The following is a 21,565-nucleotide window of genomic DNA, read 5'->3' on the forward strand; positions in this document are numbered from 1 at the left end:
GCAGATGTTTACAATCTGGTTTAAATCATTTCAATTTCAATTTTAATAAATAAAATAAAAGGGTGTTATTATTATTATTATTATTATTATTATTAATAATAGAATGATTGTTATTATTAAATAAATGTCGGCAGTTCTTATTTTATATATTATATTATATTATGTATTCTTTCTAAAATATAAATTGAATCTAAAAAAAAAAGATACTGGGACCGTCATCGTGATCGACCCACTCGACAATCATCCGCTCCTGGAGTTCGATGTATCTGCCATCGGCTCGTCATCCCTGCCTTCCAGCCAGTCAAATACAGACCGCTCGTTCCATCTACAATCTACAGCCATGGCAGATCCAAGAATACGACAGATTAAGATCAAAACCGGCATCGTGAGAAGGTATGGTGGTCTTTTGGTTTCAGTTTGACCATTTAACGTGTACCAAAAAAAAGAAGCTAAACACGTACATACGCCAGTTGTAGCAAGCTAACTAGCTTAGCCGGGGAAGACAAGCTAGCTCCACGTTGGACCGCGCGTGGAGGAGCGTCTGTCCGGCTGCTCTTCAACTCTACCCCGGGGCTTTCGAGCCCTCTGGTTGGGAAACCGTCGTCGTGTTCTGTTATTGTTTTAATCTCCATAACGCATAACTTCCCCCCAGGTCTGAGCTGACTGGACACGTGTGACGATGTAGGAAATAGCTGCACCGTTATGACGCAGCATCGCGACCTGCTGCACCAAAACATGCAATTCTGATCCATAATGGATCTGCACGAACAAATCATCTTGACAAATCTCTTGTGTTCACATCAGTGTGTGAGGCTTTTGATATTGAGTATCTGGTCAATGACTGAAAAGTCAGGGTTCGTACGGTCATGGAAAACCTGGAAAAGTCATCGAATTTTAAAATGGTCATTTCCAGGCCTGGAAAAGTCATGGTAAATACTTAAATCACAAGTTTTGGAAAAGTCATGGAAATTTGTTATATTCACATTCTCATTCACGTCGAGTTTAAAATAATTCATATGTTTTTGAAAGGAAGACTCAAATTATAAGCCGGCGTACGCCAAGTCCAAACAGATGGATTTGCACATAAAGGATAATAGTTTGATTGAAAGAATAATCATTTATATGTGTTTCTAAGAATAAACATGTATAGTAATGTTTATTCTTTTAATCAAACTATTGTCTCATTCATTTGTTTCATTTAAGGTATATTGTATGCTTTGTAATTCTCATTGTTTCAATATTACATTTCAAAAAGTTCACGTACACACTGAGATTACAGTTTGGTCATGGAAATTTGGTTTAAAGTCATGGAAAAGTTCTGGAATTCCATTGGTCAACATGTGTACCAACCCTGTATTTAATATTACTTTTCCTATTCATCTAACTTTCTCTGGTCAAAGAAATGATTTATTTGATATTTGTATACCCTTAGGTAACCAGAGGTTATATATCACCCAATCAAACTCATCTAGGTCGTTGTAATGTTTATCTATCTACAGATCCTGTGTTGATCATTACTCGTAACACACCAAAGCTTGTACTATTATTTTCGTAGCAGCAAGTAGGAAGATATTAGATTAATAAAATTACCAGTCGAGTTAAATAGTTCTTTTGGGATTTTGGTTAAACAAACACTGAATGACTGCAAGTCAAATTGTATTAATCTGCATATTCGTTACTTCGGTTTCAAATCAATGAAATGTGAAATTATTCTTGTGTTTTTCAAAGTATTTCCAAATTAATTAATTGGTCATTTATTGACTTTCCTTCAGCTCTAGTGATTCATCATATTCATCCACAGGAATCAAGTGATTCAATAACAGTTATTTCCCCAGATATATTATTTTCCTAGAGAAAGATTATGGCAGAAATGTAATCCATGTTCTGACCCACTGCCTCTTCACTGTTTTGCATCTTTTTCGAGCTGAAGATGAAAGTAGCCTAAGAATTTTTCTGTCTTAATTGTGTGTCTGACAAAATCAACTCTAAAGGTGCGTTCACACCAAAAGCGAAACTATTTTTCGCGTCGCCCAAAACGCGTGAGTTCACTCGCCATGAGCGTCGAGACGCTCCGTGAGGGGCGGGGCTTATCTCCGTGTCTCGTCTCCGTAAAGACCGTTATCATCTCCTTCATCCACCAGAATAGCTCACCACTACCGCCCGGGAAAATATCGCGTCTGTACGTTGACTTCTCTTGGGATTCGGTCGTACGAAAAAATAGTTTCGCTTTTGGTGTGAACGCACCTTTACAGGACAAAAGAGTTATGAATTTCTATTTATTTCTATTAAAATGCTCAAATGTCATGAAGGATCGTTTATTTTCAAACAGAATGTTATCAACACGCGTGTCTCACTTGTTTTCGTTGTTGACCGTTCTCACGCTGGTAGCTCTCATGGAGGTCCCTGTTGTACTGGAGAACATCTCTGCTTTGGTTTGTTTCCAGTTTTTTGTGAATTCTTCAATAGTCGTGCAGAACAAAGCCAAAAACCGGGACTGCAAATGTCCAATAGCGGCTTTTATCCTCTGCATGTAGAAAGTAGCAGAATTATAAAAGGATGAATTTAACTGCACAGCAGCTAAAACTAAAGACGACAAAGTCAGCGACGCCTTTAATTCTGTTTACATGTTGAATAAACGGTGTAGTTTTGCTTTTGTCCACGCCACCGTTCTTTAAATGCGCCGCGGTTTCTGGACTAAGTGCGGACGCCAGATGTTAACGTAGGGAAGGACGTGCGTTTTAAAAATGGAAACGTAGCCGTGCGCGCGCGGCCTGAGACGGCTCGTCATCCTCTGAGCTAAATGCGTTGCATAATGTCCTCATCATAGGCTCGAAGTTTTTTCCGTCGATCGGGCAGACTTCTAATTCCCCCCCGTCAGCGGTGGTCGTGTAATGTGCTATCGATTGTGTTTTGATGAGGGCCTGATTACTAACGGGCTCCCCGAGGTGGTGGTGATGGCTGGATTTTCCCACAGCGGATAATGTGTCCAGTGGAGGGAAAACAACAGGACGACGGTGCTCCTCATCAAGCCGTGTTTCCCCGAACGACCTGTCCGATGTTTTTGAGGTTGAGTGTCCGATCGGATACGACAGATATTACACCTCTGTTGGCCAGAGAGGTACCATCTTGACATGGAGCTTTAACCCTCCTGGTACCTTTAGGGTCAATTTGACCCCGTTCAATGTTTAATGTCGGTGTTCTTTGGGGTCAATTTGACCCCAGGCTGTTTTTCACTGTCAAACATATAAGAAATATCAACTTTTTTATATATTTAAAGGGCTATTTAGGTAGTCAACAAACAAACATAAAGTACCTCACACTTAAACTTGGGAAACAATATTAATTATAATAATTTTCTGGAGGTTTTAATTGCTGGGGTCAAAATGTCATTCAGGGTTCGTACGGTCATGGAAAACCTGGAAAGGTCATGGAATTTTAAAATGGTCATTTCCAGGCCTGGAAAAGTCATGGAAAAAACGTAAATCATAAAAGTTTTGGAAAAGTCATGGAAATGTGTTATGATCGCATCATTTACGCCGAGTTTGAAATAATTAATATGTTTTTTTTAAAGAAAGACGCTCAAAATACAAGCCGGCGTACGCTCTCGATCCGCAACATGTTCTAAATTGTTCATGTTTATACCGAGATTTCAGTTTGGTCGTGGAAATCTGGTTTAAAGTCCTGGAAAAGTCCTGGTCAAAATGTGTAAGAACCCTGTCACTGCTTTCTGTCTCTTCATAATATCCCTCTTTCTCCTCTCCTTCGTCTCTCCTCTTCCCTTGCCTCTCCCTCTTCCCTCCTCCCCTTTTCATACATCACAGTTTCGAGGGAACCTGCCTGCTCCTTTATCCGGGACCCTATTTCCAGTTGCTTTTTCCCGCACATTCCAGTCAGTGCCTTTTCTGCCCCAGCGAGGCGGATGCCCTTAATAAAATGACAACAGTAATTTGCCTTTGTCATTCCGGTGCCGGCACAGACTACAACCGCGGCTCAAAAATACAGTGCTAGAGGAGGCGGTCCGAATGTGTCGGCTGGCTCTAATTCCCTTTTTTTTCTCCTCTTTTTCTATTTTCCAGCGAGCTGCCTTTTCCATTAAGCCCGAGGTGGCAGGTCTATTTAAAAACCAGCCGCCGACCCCACCCCTCATTCACGCCGCGCTCCAAGTCTGAGTAGAAATAAGAAATTAACATCAGGCCTCGGAAAACGGGAGGAATGGACATTTTGTTATTAGACTGTCCTTCAGTTTTATTCAAATTATTCCAGCCTTCCTTCCTCCGTCTTTCCCCTTCTTCTCCGCCACCTCCTTTGACTCCGAGCGGCTGACATCGCTCACTCTGCATCACGCAGCTATTGCATATGGTGGCTGTTTTTTTTATTAAAAAGCTTCTTGATGGAACCGGATCAGAATGAGTAATCGATGTTAGAATATGACGGAGCGCCGTCGGCATCCTCGGCGAAGCGAGGAGCGGCGCATCGTGGAGGGAAGGTCCTCCGATGATGTTCCTGATTAATGAAGGATCACTCACTTACGCTCACGCAGCCCATTTTTATGAAAAATGTAATCTGTGTTGTCACTGCGACGGGCCGCCGCCGCCGGAAAGAGACTATTAGTTGTGAATCATTATCAATAGCGATATTTTCAAACTCCATTATGCCAATCAGGGTCGGAATCTGTTTAATAGATTTACTTCCATTTGGCCCGTAATTGATAAATAATCAAAATGTATCAATGCACTCGAGCCCATTTTCACTAACAATCAAGGAAAAGAGGCTGTTTTACCACCTGACTCGGTGCAAATTAGGGACTAAATTGATGATCAATTAATCTCTAAAAGGATCTGTGTGCTGGAGGTGAATCGAGGAGTCGGAGAAGCTCGGGGAGGATATCGCGTCAAAAGCCTTTTTATTAGTCTTGTTGCCCGTTTACTCGACGCGTAACGATGCCGACGCGCAACTTCAGTCAAAGTTTCTGTGTGACACTCGAAATTCTCTCATTTGAATAATTAATTGGTAACGATTAATTCAATCAGAATTCAATTTGCCGTGCGGCCCGAATGATGACGAAAGACGTATGTTATCAATAATTTATGATTTATGAAGTGAACCGCGTCACTGCAGAGTCTCACCTTTTTAGAATGTGTTTAAACAAAGGCATAACCAAATAATGATTGATTAAAGTTGATGGCACGACATTTACCGAGAATCTTTAATTGCCTCTGGAGATGTCTACGATAAATGAACGAGAGCGATTTGCTATTTTTAAAATCGTATCCGACTCTACTGCATGCGGTGTGTTTAGGGTTGTTGTCGAGGCGTGTATCTCGGGAGATGACCCCCCCCCCCCCCCCCTCGGTCAGAGGGACGTTGGGGAGAATGAGGATGGGTGAGCTCTGTCGAAGGTGACCATCGCAGCCCGACTTTTTATAATCGGGGTTCGTGCGGTCATGGAAAACCTGGAAAAGTCCTGGAATTTTAAAATGGTCATTTCCAATCCTGGAAAAAACTGAAATCATAAAAGTTTAGGAAAAGTCATGGATTTTGTTATAATCACGTGTTCATTCACGGCAAGTGTGAAATAATTAATATGTTTTTTTTAAAGAAAGACGCTCAAAATATAAGCCGGCGTACGCTCTCAATACGCACAATTTTCTAAATTGTTCATGTTTATACCGAGATTTGAGTTTGGTCGTGGAAATTTGGTTTAAAGTCCTGGAAATCCATCGGTCAAAATGTGTAAGAACCCTGTATAAAAACCTTCTTTTTTAAAATCCCGATCCGGCCGATATCGCCCGCCGTGCGTTTCCGCTTCCTATCTAACGGGACAGCGACACTTTTTAACTGTGCACCGTCTGCTCCTCTCTTCCCGTCCGGCAGGCTGGCGAAGGAGAAGCTTTGCTACATGACCCAGGCGACGCAGCAGGAGGAGAAGGTCGAGCGCATGAGGGTGGAGAAAGAAGACGAGTACGTCCTCCGGAAGCAGGTGCGTGGGCCTCTGATGCCGTGCGATCGGAACGAAAATAATCGAACTTTTCGAGATCCCTGGTCGTTGACGCAGCTGGACGACGAGGATCCAGACGGGGAAACATTTGCAACCGTCCCAAAAATAATTTCAACCGCTATGAAGTCGGTAACCGTATTAAAACCGATCTTGTCATCAGTAGTTTTAATGTTTTATCGGCTGCTTCGAGCTTAGTGTAAACGGCTCATTCTTCATCTTTAATATCTATTCATGATGCTGTGTAAACTTCTTAAAAACAACCGGATGTATCGGGGTTCGTACGGTCATGGAAAACCTGGAAAATTTATGGGATTTTAAAATGGTCATTTCCAGGCCTGGAAAAGTCATGGAAAAAACGTAAGTCATAAAAGTTTTGGAAAAGTCATGGAAATGTTGTTATAATCACATCATTTACGCCGAGTGAAATAATTAGTTTTTTAAAGAAAGACGCTCAAAATACAAGCCGGTGTACGCTCTCAATACGCAACATGTTATAAATTGTTCGTGTTTATACCGAGATTTCAGTTTGGTCGTGGAAATTTGGTTTAAAGTCCTGGAAATCCACTGGTCAAAATGTGTAAGAACCCTGTGTAATCTAGTTTCTCACCAAAACTACATTTTACGAGATGACATGAACTCCCGGTGCTCCTTTTCACCGACCAGAGCCTGAACACATCATCGTGTCACCAGACCGAACCTCCGTACGAAACGCAGAAATACCCGACGCGCCGTCTCACATTCGACTGAATATCGGCGGATGGCGATCGTCGGTGAAAACTTTATTCCGCACTGTGACGGTTGACGTTAAACTCTGTAGTTTAACCCGCGGCTCTCGTGCCGCTACCGCACGACGACTCCAAAACCTCCCCGTGCTCCATTTCCACATCGTGGGTTTTCTCCCGCGCTCTCAGCCGGTAAGTGAAGAGGTTTTTCTCTCTAGTTGGGGAAGTGGATTCTCTCTTCTTTGGCGTAATGAGGTCGGTCCACAGTGATAATGAAGAATTAGGTTTTGAGAGGGGAACCATTAGTGATTTGGTAATTTGCTTGATGCAGATGTAATTATATCATGTTACTTTAGAAGAGTTTGATAATTACCGACATGCCGGTGATTTAGTGTCCCTCCTCTCGCCGTGCTGCCGCCCTCCATCCTTCATCGTGTGCACCTGAAGAGCAGCTGAGGGTTTGAGAACTTGCTTCATGTCTTCATCTTCAACACTGACTTCACCTGTGCGTCTTTACACGACGACGCGTTTCTTTCATAACTTTAAACCCGGAATACAGAACGAAAAATTGCAATTAATAAGAATATTAAACGGCAATATGTTTTTTTAAATATTTTTGTTGTATTTTTATTTGAAAAGGGACCATACACATTAATCAACCCATGGGTAAATGTGTTAACGTTAGCTAAGGCTAAATTTCAGCTTTGGTCCCTGTGGCCAGATGTTACAGCCTTCACTAAAGGAGAATGAGGTGAACACATTAACATAATAAAAAAGCAATAAACTTACAGGTTACGATAAAACACTTCATAAAATCATTAAAAAAATAAAAAACAGACGTAAAAACAATAATTATTTACACAATCGCTGAGGAGGGAGTCAGTTCATGCTCACACATCTGACTGGTAAAGATCCAGTTCTTCAGGTTCTGTCTGTCCGTCGCTTTGGGGCAGATTAACCGTCCACAGCTGCTCGCTGTCGATGTTGAGGCTCCGACAGCTTTTTGTAGTCGAGCCCAGATGGTCGACATTGTTTATGAATTCATCTATAAAAAGAGGAACGAAAGATTAAATCTGAAACCCGGTGACCTTGAAAACGGCCGAGTATGTCGACGTTGCTAAATGTGTCGGGCCCGCTCCGTTGGGTACTGGTTCCCAGTTGATTTTGGATCTTCCCGCCCCGGTGGAGCCGGCCGGCGGCGCTTCTGATGATGTTTACCCGGCAACATTAAAATTCCGTGTTTTTTTTGTGTCATTTTGTTTGTTCGTTCGCCGAGCGGCAGCAGCCGGCGTTAAACGGGAGAGATTGGGAGGCCAGATGGATTATGGTTTGAGATGAGAGGTCTGCGGCGGGATGGATTAGAGGTTTTTGTTTTAATGGAATCGATGCGCCGTAAGCGTCGCCGTCATCCCGCCCTGATGGGATCATTCCACCGCACGCCGAGGGCGCCGCGACCTTTCTCTCGCTTTCAACACCGTATCGGGACGGACGGCCCGGCTCCGATGGTCGTCTTTCGGCCCGGCCCTCCGCGGACGAGTTCATCCGACTGCCTGTTTGTGTGCGCGGCCGTGTAATGGACACGTGTGACTCGACAGAGGCGAGGCGAGGCAGCATCTGTCAGTGAGTGACGGCGTTAGCCAACCCCTCTCTGCTCTTTCAGGGTGCCAGCTGGGGGAATTCCACACCAACCGTGGCTGTGAAAGCCCCCCCCCCCCCCCCCCCAACACAGTTTCACTCCAGGCGTAGTAATACCGCTTCACGCCTGATCACGGTGCCCTCGGCTCTGCCGGTTTTCTTAATTCATCCAGGTGTGTCAGTCGGATCAGGGCGGTGTCTCCCCCCCCCCCCCCCCAGGACCTCCTCGCGGCGCGATCGATAACTCAATAACATATTTCATACCGCCAGCTCATTCTAAAACGTTAACCGCGGCATACGCCCATTTCGCTTTATGCTCGTGTTTGTGACGACGGTCTCATTGAACCGATCCCTCTGTGTGGTTTCAGATCGAGGTTCTGCAGGAGGCCCACATGATGGTCCCGGACTGCCACCGACGTCTGACCGTCGCCCACCAAGACCTGGCCCAGTTACTCGTAAGTGAACCTCCCCGGCGGGACAAATCCGTGTCGCTGAGTCTCCGGACGCCTTCGGGCCGTTTGCGTTCGGGAGACGACGGAGACAGTCACTGTGGCGGAGCACCAAATATGTTCCTCACCTCGTCGTCCAGCCAGGCACCTTTTTTAGTGCTTGAGTAACCAAATCTGATCTGGAACGGCACTTGACCCACGGATGTTTTTGTTGCTAGGTGAAAGTGGACAGTGATCAATATTTGACTCATTTACATAAATTAAAGCTGCATCCATTTATAGTGTTTTGTCCTTTCAGAGGCAGAAGTTCTCCAAACAAGTTGACGCAGACACAGCCGTCATTTTATTGTGTTTTAATGCGACCTGTTACCTTCTAAAGGTGCGTTCACACCAAAAGCGAAAAAATTTACGGAGACGAGACGCGGAGATAAGCCCCGCCCCTCGTGGAGCGTCTCGACGCTCATGGCGAGAACACGGCGAACGGTCGAGCGAGTGAACTCTCGCGTTTTGGGCGAAGCGAAAAATCGCTTCGCTTTTGGTGTGAACGCACCTTGAGACAACCAACAACTACATTGTACATGTGGACACATCATGAGAGTACTCCTTTTCACTGGACAGAGCCTGAAGGCATCGTAGTGGAACTGAACCGCTGTGCATTAGCGGTAGAGATCGGCGACTCGAAAAGCTTTAATGCCCACGTCCCGATTGTATATTTTACTGAATATTAGCGGATAAAGACAGTCGGGAAAACTTTATTTCACACACGATTTACGTTCACGTGTCACACGTTGCACCAACTGACGGCGTTTCGGCGTGACGGCGCCCAGCGCGCGTCTCTTCCCTTCGGGGCTCGGGTTGATGACGCACACGTAAGCGTGCGTGTCTCGGTGTCATCTCAATTAAAGCGGAGCAGCAGTCGGGCGGCTGGCGGTGTGAGAGCTGACCTGGAATTAGCATCCTCCCCTCCCCCTCCTCCTCCTCCAGACAGACGTGCACATATGCACACGCTCATCGCAGCTCGTTAGCAACGCTGTCGTTTTTTCCGGTGACCGCCGCAGGAACTCTATTTTAAAGGCACGGACGCCCCGTAACTGCTAAACGTTTGATCTCCGTCACGTGACACTGACTGAAATGTGACCTCGGGATTTAAGTTTTTCACCACGACGCCACTTTTGGTTCAAAAGGAAAAAGTTGCGGCGTAGTTCTTAAGTAGCCGTAATTCCTCTCTTGTGTGCAGGAGATGGCGACGTTGTTCTAAAATGGAAATAAAACTCAGTGTGTGTGTGTGTTGTGTCTTTCCAGGAAGCCGAAGAGGATTTGGGCGAATTGGAGGAGTACAAAGAGGCTCGAAAAATGTTGGAGTCTGTGAAGCTTGAAGGATGATTCCTGATCTGTTTTCTGTTCTCACTGTGAGATTCACTTGCTTCTTAAATGTTCATTCCTTTCGTCAGGCCCTGTTTGCAAACCGCCGAGGGCGAATCCGTTCTCGATGTGATTATTTTCTCCTGTTTACCGTTAACGTGCCACCACGTCTGATCACGCTCCTCCTGTGTGCAAAGAAAAATAATCCCACAGGCGTAAAACATTCACAGCAGAGGAGTACATTGTTGTTGTTGTTACCGATGCCCAATCTAGATTTCAAAAGACAAAAATGTAATACACACGCAAATGTGTGTCTTTTCTGACCATCACTTCTAATGGTGTGGGTTTGACCCTGGTGGAACACTAATCCATGACGTGACCGTTTACATTCATACTTTTCTGAATTATATTTTGCATTCTTTTTATATGTTTATCAAAGGGGCTGACGGCTGCAGGACGTTTATTGGCTGACGACGCGTCCGAGAATATTTAACTAAAGCTTCACGACTGCATTATTTAGATCAATGTTTCTGAAATGTCAGGAGAAAAAATAAGACGTTTCCTTTCTAACTTGTGTTGTGTGTCCAAAACACAGATATATTCAACCTTAAGTTACATAAAACACAAAATAATCATATTTGTGAAACTTTGAACGATTGTTTATTTCTTTTGGGATAATTATCAAAGTTGTTGGATGTAATTTTCTTTCTCTCTGTAATGGATTTAATAAACTGATGCTTTGAGCACTTAACTGATGGAGTTAATTGCAGTGTGTTGTTATATGATATGGAAGCTGCAATAAAGAGGAATTACTTTTGGAGGGGGAGGGGGGGTCGGTTTAAAAGAGGAATGATAAAACGTGCAGTTTCATCTATTATCCCCAAATGGCCTTAACATAACGACCCCTTTTCCTTCAGGCGGAGTCCTTCCTAAATAGTCATACTAATAAATGAACTCAATTGCCAGACAAATTAAGGTTACATTTGACTTGATCCTTATTTTACAGATTTCTGATAATTATCGGGATCACCCCCAAAGTCTCATTAGCGCCCTAATGAGGCGCCGCCACTCCGTGACATCCACCCCGCTCCGTCTCGTTAAGGAAATCGCTCTTCAATGCTGATTATTTTATTTGCAGGTATAATTATATTTCTTTCGGATAAATCACGGCCTAATCGAGACCGTCCAGAGGGGGGGGGGGGGGGGCAGCGGCGCTAATTGAGGCATGACATGCGACGGCGGGGCGCTACATCCGGGTCGGTGTGACCACGAGGACCCCGTGCAGGCTGCGGCTGCAGTGGCTGCTGGGTAACACGGTGCAGCCCATGTCGGAAGTATACTCAACATTTAACGTACGCTACCAAAATAAAAGCTCTCGCGAATCCCTTTTTTTCCCAGCCAGTTATATTTATTGCGCAATTAGATTTTTTTATTAGGCTGCTAATACGTGAATAAGAAGTATTTCAATGTTTATTTGGAGGGTGCTTAAGTGCATCTTGTTTTATAAACTGATGTTTCTTTAAAAATCTTTAGTCTCTGTCAGATAAATGAATAGTTAAAAAGCACAATTATCTCAATCTGAAACGTGGACTAGAAGCATTAAAAAAAGGGAAAGTGCAAGTACTTTGAAATGCTACTTAAATTAAGTAACTATTACTCACACATTATCTCATTTAGTGGTGCTGTGTGACTAAAAACACGCTGCTTTAAGACCGTTGGGCTCGTCTGCTCTGAATGATCAGAGAAACCAACTGTGGGCTTATACAATGAGCACTAAATGGAGGATTTGGCCTGTGTCTAACCTCTGAGCTGACCTGACACTTCCAATCTCACAGTGAGAGAGAATAATGAGACGATATCACACGAGTGTGGGCCTGCATGAGCTCAACTGCTGTACACGTAATGGTGATACAGTGGGCTTTACTTAAGTCATGTTATGGTACTTTTACTCCAAAATACAGTGGGAAAATTGTTAAAATAATGTACTTTTTAAAAGGCTACTTTCCAGATGAATATTCTCATACATTATGAGCATATGGTATTAATTAACACACTAATTCAGTATACTAGTAATCCGAAAATAGTCACAAGATCATAGCAATATGTTAAGAGTATATTGATATTAAATATAGGCTTTATACGCGGAATATTGACGACACGAGCCGTATGCATGACGTGTAAGCGGCGCGTTGCCGCCTCCAGTCATCTCAATAGAAGCAACGCGGAAGCGGCAGAAGTAAAAGGACGGATGCGTTTCACCGCGCGCGCGTGTGACAACATTGTCCTTTTCTGCCGCTGAAGTTTGTGCACGTTAAAGTTTGTCTTCAGATGCTCTCCCTCTTCTCTCCTCCGCGGAGAGTGAGTAGTTCGGCTGCTCCTGCGTGATCCCTCCGCGCCGTGACTTGTCGCCGCGTCGGCTGCACGACGCGTGCCTCTCGCTGTGTTAAACTGGGCCGCGTGCAGATGGAGGATCGATTGTTTTCTTTTCTCCTCAGAAATCTCTAATTGAGCGAATACGGACTGCAGAGGGGAGGAAAGAAGAAGGAGAGGAAGAAAATAGAATCAGCCGGGCCTGCAGTGTAAACCAAGAGGTCACAGGTTCGAGCCCCGCCTGATGCTTGTGCGTCAAACACGTAAATCTGGAGGTACAAGAAAGCCTCCGAGGCTTCAACCTTGATGCGTCATTCACATTACAGTATCACACTCGTATGTTGTTGTTTCCCACCCTTTATTAAGAGTCACTCTTCATCTCCGCGGCGCGTGAAAGCGTCTACTTTCCGCACAGATGCACCGCATTAACTTGCAGGGGGCGAATTTGTTTGTCTATTTTTATTTATGTCATGGATGAGATGGATGTCAGCGCGTTAGTGGAGAGATGTAGCGAACGGCGCGGTGCTCCTTGTTTACCCTAATTACAGCCTCGGCAAGTCAGCAGAACCAGGACCTTCAACACACACACACACACACGAACAGACACACGCACACACACACACGCACAATCTATTGACAGTATTAAGTGAAATGAGGCCTTTGAATTAGTCGAACTAAATACATTGCATCTAGGATCAACAACTTCCAAATTGGGTCACATTCCAAATATAATAACAATAACACCAACTTGTGTTTACGTCTCCGATGCATTGATTACTAGTATTTCTGTATTATCCAGCACGTTTGAATAAAGCACGAAATATTGCAAGATTCAATTCAACTAAATAAATTGCATAACAGGCAGCAGCAAGCAAAATAAAGTGTTGATTTGTTTTGGGGGGTTTTGGGGGGGGGGGGACACTTTACCATGAAAACATAATTATAGTGCAGCTTTTTTCTCGGCTTGTAAATATCAAACTAAATATCATCGTATATTTATGTATTTGTCTTCCCCCCACCACCCTCTGTCTCTTTTGGGGTTAAATATGAGCCGCCGCCACAAGAGGACTCGCGCACTTGTGTTTGCACACGCAGCCATAAAAGCGCTGAGCTGTCGGAGGCTCGTAAAGTGAAGCGCGCAGTCCATCATCCCGCGTTGGGACGACTTTAAATGATCCTTTATAGGCTTTCAGCCGCGAGAATAAACACATAAAAACCACATTTTGCACCGGATTATGAACACGAATAGCATAAAATAACGTATTTATAATTATGTTAATATGTCCTTAAAAAATGAAATATTTAGACAAATCAACGCTTTGTTGGAGCCTTAAATCCACCTTAAAGTCAAGCTTCTAAAAAAATAAATAATAGAGAGAAATATCTCCAAAATGCACATCATCTTCTTCTTCTCCTCCTCCTCCTTTTTTGGCAGAAAGACGCCGACCATCGGCACATCATCTCCTCCGAGGAAGCGGCTCTTCTCCCCCACGCAACACGCCTCGCGCTCGGTCCGTCCCCTCCCGGTCTGTCCCCTCGTGCCACCAGATTGCAGACAAATAAAAGACGAGCGCGGAGGCGACGGACGCCTCTATGAAGTAGAAAAAGAAAAAAGAAGAAGAAGAAGCTTCTTCACGCTCGGACGCCTCTTTTGTAACACTTTTTTTTCTTTCTGGCACATAATAAATAAAAACCTGCTCGCTCACAAAACGTCCCGACATCTGCCTGAAGCGTGTCTGATTTACTTGTGTCCTTAAATATTTAGGCAGGCTGTGTGTGTGCGCGTGGATGTGTGTGTGCTAATTGAGTCTAATGGCGGTTTATTCAGTGATAAAAGGATCTCTTTACTTTTTTTCCTCTGTTCTCATTGAGAATAAATCATTTAGATTTAAAGGCCTCCTCCTCGTGTTGCAAATTCGGGTCTCTCCAAGCATTCAAGGCTCGTGTTGAACTCCCTCCACTTTCCGCCGAATTAATTCGCTCACACATCATTTATACCAAGTCCCTCCCTTCTTGACAGTCGTGCCTAAATACTAGTAAATCACCACTAATAACACTGATCCGATATGTGGAATAAAGGCGTTTATAGATTCGGCTGCACTAATTACATAAAAGCCTAATGGCCTTGAAAATGAGAGCCTGGTTAGAATTATATAAAGTTTGTTGTTTGGCTGACTGGGAAATATTAGAGGAGGTTCACTTGGTCTCCAAGAGGCGTTCAGTGTCTTTGAAGAGGTCGACAATATCATCAAGGAGACCAAAATATCACATTATAAACTCAAATTCATATTCAAGGTGCATCTCAATGCAGCCTTCATCCTCATCTATAAATAAACACATATATTCGTGTACTGTCATTATTTTTATATAAATAAATTTTAAAAAGAAGACAAAAACAGAGCAGCATGCACAATTAAACAAACATTGTGGTGATCCAACAATTTCTTGAACGGGTCGAAAGCTCTCACACATGATATTAAATCAGGTTATTTTATTGGATGTAATTTGGAGGAGAAATCAAAGCCAATTACAGGAATGAGGAGGAATGAACTTGTGCATGTGAGAGGATGGAGGAGGAGGAGGATGGAGGAGGAGGAGGTGGTGCTGGGGGTCTAAAGCTGACATACCGCAGGCTTCATCTCTGATTGGCTCTCGTTTGGAGAAGCTCATGGGTTCATTCCGCTGTTAAGCGCCTCCCCATTTCTCTAAACTACATTATAATGCAACGGACCTCCCTTTTAACCACAACCCGAATTTGCTTTCATTTAGTCTATATATATTTCTTAAATAGGTTAAAGTCCTAGAGATATATTTTTTTTAGCTGGGAATAGCACTTTCGCGCTGGAGCGGTGCGCAATGCTATCTCATGCCGACCTCCTGGATGCTCGCCTCGGTGAGTTATCATCACCAAACTCCGGTCTTCAACTCTACTGTAAGCTGGAGGCACTTTTTAAAATCCTAAATCAAGCTCTGAATGTTGTCAATTTGCTCCCTATTCCCTCTTAATGTGACCGAAGTGAGCCAAACTCGCTTAATTCATTGGAAAAGTAATTATTATTATTATATTACCGCGTAATTTGATTTAACAATTTCCTAAGATATCTGTGTAATCGAATTTAATTAAGAGTATTTAAGGAGCAGACTGTAATGCGCATGCTGTGGTTGTCTCTCTCAAAGAGCTGCAGGCGCTGATTGCTGTGTTTTCACATTTCTGCACCATGTGTTTTAAAAGCTTGTTTATTCATGTATGCGCATCCTTTTTCTTCTTCTATTGCAGCAAATAATAACGTGTTGCATGAGAAGTGTATTGTTCTAACCGTGTGTTTATTTTTTTCCTCCCAGAGAAAATGTGTTAAATAAAATTTAAAAAATTGCAAAAAATCTCACCCGGTGTGTTTTGTGTTGCGCAGGGATGAAGGACGCGGCCGCGGAGCTGCTGGGCCACCGGGAGGCTCTGAAGTGCCGGCTCGGCGGAGGAGGGCCTGACCCCGGGCACTCCGGGGGGGAGCTCGGCCCGGGCTCGGACGGCGTGGAAGGAGCCACGATGCTCCCGGGCGACGACATCAGCGGCGGCGGAGGAGGTGGAGGTGGAGGAGGTGGTGGAGGATCCAACGCGGTGCAGGTGAACAGCAAAGAGCAGGAGAAGCAGAACAATAACAGCAACAACAACAACAGCAGCAGCAACAATAACAACAACAACCAGTCCGGAGGAGGGAGCCAGAGCCAGAGCCAGAGTCAGAGCCAGAAACAGAAGCGGCACCGGACCCGCTTCACGCCGGCGCAGCTCAACGAGCTGGAGAGGAGCTTCGCCAAGACGCACTACCCGGACATCTTCATGCGGGAGGAGCTCGCGCTGCGGATCGGCCTCACGGAGTCCCGCGTGCAGGTACAGACGGGCGGGATGGATCTGTTTTCATCGGCGGAGGCAGAGAGGAAGTCACGGGGACTCAAACATATATATTATAATCATAAAGCAGCATCAAATGCACGAGACACGCCGGAGGTCAGAATATATCCGCGTATTAAAGACACAAACATATATTTTTTAAACCTGCTTTATTGTCGGAAATATATAAATGAAATCCCTCCGAACGACTTTTTAATTTATTTTATTTTATGTCTTATTGGGTTCACTTAATGAGCATTTGTACATTTGTTTAAATAATTGTTTTACATTTAAAAAAAATGCACCCTCTAAAATGAGGAATTTCTCATAAATAATCAAAGTAAATTTGCTTTAAAAAAAAGAATCTGACATTAAAATTATTTTTAATGGCTGTATAATTAAATGTTCTGATTTCAGCCGTCGGTGTTATGATTTTATTACTGGAGGAACTAAAAGTATTGTATTGTAATTTAGGTAGCCTAAAATAACATATGTTGTCTTAATTTAAGTTATTTTAACTTTACGTGTATTTATCTTCTCCAATTAGCAGTGACACTGAATAATATTCTAGCCTACAACATAAAACACAAAAATATTAATATACAACAGACACATTATATTTCACAATTGTACTCACCAAAAAACGAAAACTACAACAGCATGGTTGTTATTGAAGTCATGCTTTTTTAAAATGTGTGTGTGTGTGAGAGTGAGAGAGCCTTGCCCAAGGGCATGACAGTGACTTGAGATTCAAACTTGCAGATTAACACACACACACACACACACACACACACACACACACACACACACACACACACACACACACACACACACACACGCACACACATGACAGTTATTACCGCCTGAGATCAGATCGTTAATTAATTAACAACACATCCGGTCGTCGTCCTCTGCACTTCACGAGATTTCCTCTTTAAAAAACAAAAACACAAAAAAATGTACACGCTTATTATATAATATCACTATATAACTTATTTCCGGTGACTTTATTCACTATTGGCTCGTCTGCGTTCATCTCAGGTAAACATGATCTGACACTGATCTGAATTATGTTTCCATCTTAATTACTTCAGCTAAAACCCTCTGCTCCGACGTGAACCTTGTACAATGGAGCTCAATTTACTTCACTGTGTGTGTGTGTGTGTGTGTGTGTGTGTGTGTGTGTTTGTGATGCCCTCGGTGACTTCTATCGTCTTCAGATAAAATATCCACAACATTAGCAAACGTGAAACTCTGAAATAAAACTCCAATAGCCATTAACATTATTATTATTGCATGGGTTTATATTTCTATATAATAGGAATGGAATGAGAATAAGAAGGAAGTCCAGATCTCGCGCGGAGGGATGATCACTCTCTCTTCTTCTTCTTCTTTTTTTTTTTCAATGCAATGAGAAATGGCGTTTTCTTTCTCTTGAAGTGTAATGCATTTCAGGCCGGATTTCACGGCTGGCTACGTGGAGAGGAACCGGGGGAAGTGAGATCCTCCCGGTCTTATTACCAGGCCTCACTTTCTCAAGCAAATCTTCACATTAATCATAAAGACGCGCGCGCTTACTACCAAACGTACATAGAGCTCAATGACCCCCCCCCCACACACACACACACACACACACACACACACACACACACACACACACACACACACACACACACACACACACACACACACACACACACACACATAACGCAGTGTGTTTGTCACAGTAATACCGGTGTCTTGATTATCATGACTGCGTTGTGTTCAATGACTCAAAAAGAAGCAGTAATGTGGGCTCAAATTATTGTGTTAAAAAAAATAAAGCCCCAAACTTAATTTACACATGTATCAAAATCGAAATAATTACACATAAAAGTGAAAAATGAAAATGTCAACTTATTGAGGGAAAATCAGAAGAAAAAAAACATATAAAAAATGATGTGACCTCAGAGAGGCGGAAGCTTCTTGAACCTGTCGAGATAACGAAATTAATCCAAATATAATCCATGGTTTTATTATTTTTTTAAAAAATGTTTTCCCTTTGGTTTATTTGATACGGGATTCTGTAAATGTGCCAGAGGTATAGCCAAGAGGCTATTTCTCATCTAGTCCCGAGAGGCAGATGTCATAAATGTATTTATTAATTTATTTGTATTAATGTGATACTACATGATAACAATGTAAATGAGTGTTACAAGTTGATAAGAACAAACAAAAATAAATCAGCAGCAGATTTATCGCCAGTGGTTCACATCATCATCATCGTCATCATCATCATCATCATCATCACCACAGACCGATGTCACCATCGGTGTTTTATGTGCACTCGTGACAACATGACCCCGCCGAGGTGCCATCACCCCACGGCTGCTCCTATAACTCATCCCCGCCTCTCTCTCTCTCCCCCCCCCCCGCCCCCCCGCTGCTTGCAGGTCTGGTTTCAGAACCGACGCGCCAAGTGGAAGAAGCGCAAGAAGACCTCCAACGTCTTCCGGTCTCCGGGCACCCTGCTGCCCACGCACCACCACGGCCTGTCTCAGTTCCCGTCCGCGGCGGCGGCGGCGGCCGTGGCCATGGGCGACAGCCTGTGCTCCTTCCACGCCAACGACACCCGCTGGGCCACGGCGGGGATGCCCGGTGTGTCTCAGCTGCAGCTGCCGCCGTCTCTGGGCCGCCAGCAGGCCATGGCGCAGTCGCTGTCCCAGTGCAGCCTCGGCGCCGGGCAGCCGCACAACTCCATGGGTCTGTCCAACATGTCGAACGGCTCCGGGCTCCAGTCGCACCTCTACCAGCCCACTTTCCCCGGGATGGTGCCCGCGTCCCTCTCGGGCCCCACCAACATGACCCACTCGCCGCAGCTGTGCAGCTCCCCGGAGAGTGAGGTGTGGAGAGGGACAAGCATCGCGTCGCTGCGCCGCAAAGCGCTGGAGCACACAGTGTCCATGAGCTTCACCTAGTGACCAGGGGCCGCGCGCGCGCGCGCGCACAGATGTTTTTTTTCTTCTCCGCCGAGATCTTCTGCATTTAGTTCTTCTTCTGCATCCACATCCATCCGAACGGCGCGCCGGGAGAAATACAACCAGGATATTTGATCAAATATGAAATCTCAGAGCACATCTTATTTATTTTTCCTCCACAAATCACAAACAAGAGGAGATGGATCCATCGAGCATCGGACGGGTTCTGTTCTAAGATATAACTTATTATTTCGCATGTAGCCACGTGGCAACTATTTATTTATCTATTAAAATTAACTTATTTGTTCCTGTATTTATTCATTTGTTCGGCACATGCGGCCCTCTGGTTCTTTCAGTGAGACATTTGCTTGGTGTCTGACTGTTTTTTTCTTTTGAAGACAAATTCTGGGGATACTTTGAAATAAAATAAAAACTTGGTTGTGATGCCTTTTTATTTCCCACCTGCTGCACAGCACGCGCCTCTAAACGCCGGGAGGAGGGATGTTGGACCTTCAGACACCTGGAGGTTTAAAGGAAGAAAGATTCCCCTCGGAATCAGGACATCACGGAAGAGGACTTGACTGCATGTGCTGTCCGAGGCAAAAAAAACAAAAAAACAAACACGGGAAATACTATAAATTAAGACATGGAAACTGACTTAACTATAATCTGTTATATAGGATGTTTTGTGTAGCGGAAGCACTCTTGTTCCCATTTGGTCGGTTTGTGATAACTTCTGTTTCCAGAAAAAAACCAGTATGTCTGTGCTTATTATGAAGTTATGACTTTCTTAAATGTTTGAACCATTTTTGTTTCATGGACATGTTTATATCAATTAAATGTAAATGATCAAATAAAAATCATTTTCAATTACGTCACATCACGAATCAACCCACTTTTGTTGTTGAATCAGTTAAAAAGGTCAGAAAGAAAGTAAGTGCAGACTTTGCTAGGAAATGTAAAGTTTTTAAAAATGTATTTAACCTCATCATCAGTCAGAGAAGACATGAAGAAGAGGAGAAGGTGGAAATACGTGTCAAAGCTCACAAGTAACTCATTTAAGCTAAAAAAAGAAGTGACATTTGAACAATATATATTTATTTCTGAAGGAAATAGTGTACTTTTTCTTTTACTCCATTATACATTTATCTGAAAACTTATCATTTGCAGATTTCCAATTTAAATTCAAGGAGTATGATTTACATTTTTTATATATATACAGGACTGTCTCAGAAAATTAGAATATTGTGATGAAGTTCTTTATTTTCTGTAATGCAATTAAAAAAACAAAAATGTCATGCATTCTGGATTCATTACAAATCAACTGAAATATTGCAAGCCTTTTATTCTTTTAATATTGCTGATTATGGCTTACAGCTTAAGAAAACTCTAAAATCCTATCTCATAAAATTTTCATATTTCCTCAGACCAAGTAAAAAAAGATTTATAACAGCTGAGTGTTTGTCAAGGCTCAGGAAACCCTTGCAGGTGTTTCGAGTTAATTAGACAATTCAAGTGATTTGTTAAATACCCTACTAGTATACTTTTTCATGATATTCTAATATTTAGAGATAGGATATTTGAGTTTTCTTAAGCTGTAAGCCATAATCAGCAATATTAAAAGAATAAAAGGCTTGCAATATTTCAGTTGATTTGTAATGAATCCAGAATGCATGACATTTTTGTTTTTTTAATTGCATTGCAGAAAATAAAGAACTTCATCAATATTCTAATTTTCTGAGACAGTCCTGTATATAGGTCATCAAGGAGCAACTCTACACAAAAGGCTCAATTCCCATTAATTATATAGGCAAGAATCAGAGGTGTCAAACTCAATCTCAGTGAGGACCAACCTGATAAATTAGCAGAGGACCCGAAGGTGCTGTACTTCATTTTATTATCTTTTAGCTGAAAACACAAAATATGAATCCCAAACCTGCTCAAATGAAAACCCGAAATGAAAGAACTTCAAGTTGGACTAAGATCACTGAAAACTCTCTCTAGAAAACTACCAGTTAGACATTTGATTTAAAGAAAAGAACGAGTGAGACCTCTGTAACCCGCTACTCATCTCTGCTGCAGGCCAACCCACCAGAATCTCAGACAGAACCTTTGGCTTTAGAATTGCATTGTGGGTAACGTAGGCCCCGGGTTTTGACAAAGGGAGCAGAATACATGAAATAAAA

At 43.2% G+C, this 21,565-nt stretch overlaps 2 protein-coding genes and 1 long non-coding RNA gene across 4 annotated transcripts; all 3 read left to right on the plus strand.

Annotated features, from left to right (window-relative positions):
- The first annotated feature begins 281 nt into the window (after positions 1 to 281).
- On the plus strand, positions 282 to 10,925 carry tbca (tubulin cofactor a). 2 transcript variants are annotated; one of them, XM_056432938.1, is made up of 5 exons: positions 282 to 393; positions 5,875 to 5,980; positions 8,724 to 8,810; positions 10,107 to 10,213; positions 10,606 to 10,925. In XM_056432938.1, exons 1-4 carry the CDS (start codon positions 341 to 343, stop codon positions 10,185 to 10,187), a joined length of 327 nt encoding a protein of 108 aa, XP_056288913.1. In that variant the 5' UTR covers positions 282 to 340; the 3' UTR covers positions 10,188 to 10,213; positions 10,606 to 10,925. The 2 variants fall into 2 exon arrangements, with proteins under 2 accessions (XP_056288913.1, XP_056288912.1); XM_056432937.1 differs by having other exon boundaries at positions 10,107 to 10,925.
- Positions 10,926 to 12,446: 1,521 nt separating this feature from the next.
- Positions 12,447 to 14,246, plus strand: LOC130205586 (uncharacterized). The gene is made up of 2 exons (XR_008833947.1): positions 12,447 to 12,811; positions 13,972 to 14,246. It is a non-coding gene; the product is annotated as an uncharacterized LOC130205586 (long non-coding RNA).
- A 968-nt stretch (positions 14,247 to 15,214) lies between these two features.
- Positions 15,215 to 20,127, plus strand: otpa (orthopedia homeobox a). Its single transcript, XM_056432898.1, has 4 exons — positions 15,215 to 15,429; positions 15,947 to 16,210; positions 16,250 to 16,422; positions 18,855 to 20,127. The coding sequence occupies exons 1-4, from the start codon at positions 15,393 to 15,395 to the stop codon at positions 19,377 to 19,379; spliced, it is 999 nt and encodes a 332-aa protein (XP_056288873.1). The 5' UTR covers positions 15,215 to 15,392; the 3' UTR covers positions 19,380 to 20,127.
- The last annotated feature ends 1,438 nt before the right edge of the window (positions 20,128 to 21,565 follow it).

The sequence above is a fragment of the Pseudoliparis swirei genome, chromosome 15 (genome assembly GCF_029220125.1).
Source record: "Pseudoliparis swirei isolate HS2019 ecotype Mariana Trench chromosome 15, NWPU_hadal_v1, whole genome shotgun sequence".
NCBI classification, from domain to species: domain Eukaryota; kingdom Metazoa; phylum Chordata; class Actinopteri; order Perciformes; family Liparidae; genus Pseudoliparis; species Pseudoliparis swirei.